Source organism: Peromyscus eremicus, chromosome 8a (assembly GCF_949786415.1).
Source record: "Peromyscus eremicus chromosome 8a, PerEre_H2_v1, whole genome shotgun sequence".
Classification (NCBI taxonomy): Eukaryota; Metazoa; Chordata; class Mammalia; order Rodentia; family Cricetidae; genus Peromyscus; species Peromyscus eremicus.
The window spans coordinates 56285430-56289024 of record NC_081423.1 but is presented as its reverse complement, the minus strand read 5'-3'; the positions used below and the strand labels follow the sequence as shown (position 1 = coordinate 56289024).

Genomic DNA, 3595 nt, shown 5'->3' with positions numbered 1-3595 from the left:
TCACAGAAATTTAAAAATCCTTTAAAAATGAATGCATTTTTCTTAAAAAAAAAAAAAAAAGGAAAAAAAACTTCTCATTTTATTTTTTCCACGTATGGGCATTCTGTCTGCATATACGTCTTTGCCATATGCATACATAGAGGGTGGCAGAAGATGAGTGTCAGATCCCTTGGAATGAAGTTACAAATGGCTGTGCTCTACCACGTAGATGCTGGAAATTGAACCTGGTTCTTCAAAGAGAAGCCAGCACTAAGGCATCTCTCCAGCCCCATTGAAAAGAAAAAGAAAAGAAAATCTTTAAAAATAAAGTATATGTGTGGGTGCATGTGTGTAGGTGACAGCCAGAGGACAACTTTGCGGTGTCATTTCTCTCCTACCTTTATGTGGGTTTCAGGAATAGAACCCAGGTCATCAGGCTTGTGCAGCACACACTTTACCTGCTGAGCCATCTTGCTGACCCTCTGAAAAGTTTTAATTTGACACTTGATAAATTTTATTTCTGAGATATGGTATGAAGATCTGATGATGTACCAATATGTGATGATCAAATCAAGATAATTAGCCTTCCCCTTTCCTTTAAGCTTTATCATTCTTTGTGCTGGAAACACATGCATTCCTTTTTCTAGTTCTTTATAAAATATGGAATTGTTAGCATAGCAGCACTAATGTGCTGGAGAACACCAGACCTTAGTTCTACTAACTGTAGCTGGCGATGCATCCAGCATCCTTCTGTCCCCTCTCCTTCCTTTCTTGGTGCTATTTTCATTCTCTTTGTCATTACATGTCACCCACTGACTTGCTCTGTAGCTCAGATTGGCCGTGAAAGATTTCAAAGTTGTTTATTAGTGGAGCTGTGGGGTACGATACAAGTACAGCTTGCCTGTGGAGGTCAAGAGCCAACTGTGTAGAATCAGTCCCTCCTCCACCTTTACATGGATTCTGGGGGCTAAACTCAGCACCTTTACCCACACAGCCATTTGATGGCCCTTGGCTTTCAAAATTTTTTTTTTTTTGGTTTTTTTTTTTTTTTTTTTTGGTTTTTTTTTTTGGTTTTTCGAGACAGGGTTTCTCTGTGTAGCTTTGCGCCTCTCCTGGAACTCACTTGGTAGCCCAGGCTGGCCTCGAACTCACAGAGATCCTCCTGGCTCTGCCTCCCGAGTGCTGGGATTAAAGGCGTGCGCCACCACCGCCCGGCCTCAAATTTTTTTAATTGAAATTACATTTAATTTTATCCGTATGGGTGTTTCGCCTACATGTATGTATGTACACCATGTGTGCAGTGCCCCTTGAGGCCAGAAGAGAGCACTGGATTCCCATGTGGGAACAGAACCCAGGTCTCTCCATCCCCTGGCTTTCATCTCTTGAACTTCTTGCTGGGATAATCCATGTTTGCCATCACCACACCCAGCTTAGGATATTCTAATTCTTGCTACTATCTCAAAAGAAAGGCATAAAAACACACAAGAAAAAAAGAGTTGAGGGCTGGAGAAATGGCTCAATAGTTAAGAGCATTTGTTTTTCTTGCAAATGATCCAGGTTTCGTCCGTGGTACCACATTGGGGCTCACAACTAACTCCAGTTCCAGGGACCCGATGCCTTCTTCTGATCTGCACAGGCACCAAGCATGCATGTGGTGCACAGACATATATTCAAGCAGAACACTCATACAAAAAAATAAGTCTTTAAAAATTATTAAATAAATAAAACCAGCCAAAAGGCATAGTCAGTATGACCAGCTGAGAGCTTGTGGGCTTCATCAAAGTTTAGGGGAAATGGGAAAACGATAGGGCTGTCACAGCAAGCACTCTGGAAAGAGGCCCTTCCCCTTTCATAGAAAGAGCCTTACATGGTGCCTGGAAGCAGCAGGTTCAGATCTCAGAGAAAATTACGAGATTTAGAGCCGGGTGGTGGTAGCACACGCCTTTAATCCCAGCACTAGGGAAGCAGAGGCAGGCAGATCTCTGTGAGTTTGAGGCTAACAAACTGAGTTCAGGGACAGCCAGAACTATTACACAGAGAAACCCTGTCTCAAAAACCACCCCACCCCCCAAAAGACAGAGATTTAAAGATCACCAGTACTTCTACACATCAACATTATAACTGTGCTTGCAGAAGAGTATAGAAAGTATGCTGCTTACCTAATAATCTAAACAGAAGCTGCTTAGTGGCAACCTGGTAATTGAAAATGTTGACTCCTTGGTTATTATTCACCCCAAGGCGAGCCCCAGACCGAACGATGGCACGGCACAAGTTGGCATTCCCTTTCATGTATGCTAAGAGCAGCACTGGAAAACAAAACCACAGGTAAGGAAGGCTGTTGCCCACCAGTCCAGCTGGCCAGTGCCGAAGGGCAGGCAGAGCAGAGCACTGACAGGACACTGTTAGTCGTCTGTAGACATGGAAGAGTTTGAAGTGCTAGTGAGAACTCCATGCAGAATCTGGTATGTCTTCCAAAAAAGGGTTCAGCCAGAAACCAGGTGATACTAGAGTTGAGGTCTGTAATAAAAAACTAATGTAGAGAGCCAACACGGGGGAAAAAGAAAAAAAAAAAAAGAAGTTTTCTCAGTTGGCTTCCCCAGTCAAAAATCACTGCTTTTACCACTAAAGACAAAGCTATTTGCCATGTAACTAAATATAAAGACTTGTGATTTCAGTACATACAGAGAAGTAAAATTAGTATAGGAACATGTTCTAGAATGTTCTTCCATCCAAAGGAGCCACTCTTTGTGAAATGCTGTCCCAGCAGGAAGCTAAGCTCTGATCTAACTATTCTGTTCTTCTCTACAGTTACAACTAGCAGCAGCTCCCTTGGCTTCCCTTAAGCTGACACTTGATTAAATTTTTAACTCAAAATGATGCAGTAACATGAGGGCTCTTAATCCTAGCATCAAATGAGGACATGGGTACAAGGCTAAGAATTTACTCAATCACCTTACTAAAATATAACACAAAGAGACACTTGAAACTAAGTCTCCATGAATCAGAACCCTGGACATAAAGTCTCTTCCTACATGCCTCTTAAGCTACAACCTGGGCAAGTAGCTTAAGTAGACTGATTGCAAAAGCATGTCAAAAACATAAAAGTAAGACACTAGAGAGGCCTGCTTATTATCCTTGTCAAGAAAGCACCTAGGTAGAACTTGCCACTTCTTCAAAGCATGTCACAGGTACTGAGGCATATTTCCTGGAGCCCCTGAGTCTTGGTTATATCTTATTTCTGCTCAAACAGAAGCATGGAAGGGGCCTGGTTAACCGAGTAAAAGGCAGATAAGGGTAATTACAACTGTAAAGGCCTGCCTGGTCACAGGTATGAGGTTCTGGAGTACCTGAAGCACTTCAGATGTCAGACACCTGATTCCATGGTAGAGACATTCCACAGTTGCTGAGATTCAGACACCTTATTTGCATACCTGTGTTCCCTTCTGCATCTGGTTTGTCCAGAGGATATTCAGGCATGCACTCTAAGAAGAGATCAAAGATGGCTGCTGCATTCTCTTTGCCATATTGTCCCAGAATGTGTAGTGGTGACTGGCCTCTGATAAAACGAGTTGCAAAGGTTAGACATGTATCTGTCTTAACTGTCACTCCAAAGAAG

At 42.6% G+C, this 3595-nt stretch overlaps 1 protein-coding gene across 1 annotated transcript in view; it reads right to left on the bottom strand.

Moving 5' to 3' along the window:
• The window catches only part of Ankfy1 (ankyrin repeat and FYVE domain containing 1), a 66070-nt gene that overhangs the window by 2780 nt on the left and 59695 nt on the right, over positions 1–3595 (bottom strand). The window contains exons 22-23 of the mRNA XM_059271138.1: positions 3411–3535; positions 2139–2285 (exon numbers count right to left, since the gene is read on the bottom strand). Of these exons, the coding sequence (XP_059127121.1) occupies positions 2139–2285; positions 3411–3535 (272 nt within the window). The remainder of the gene's footprint in view (positions 1–2138; positions 2286–3410; positions 3536–3595) is intronic.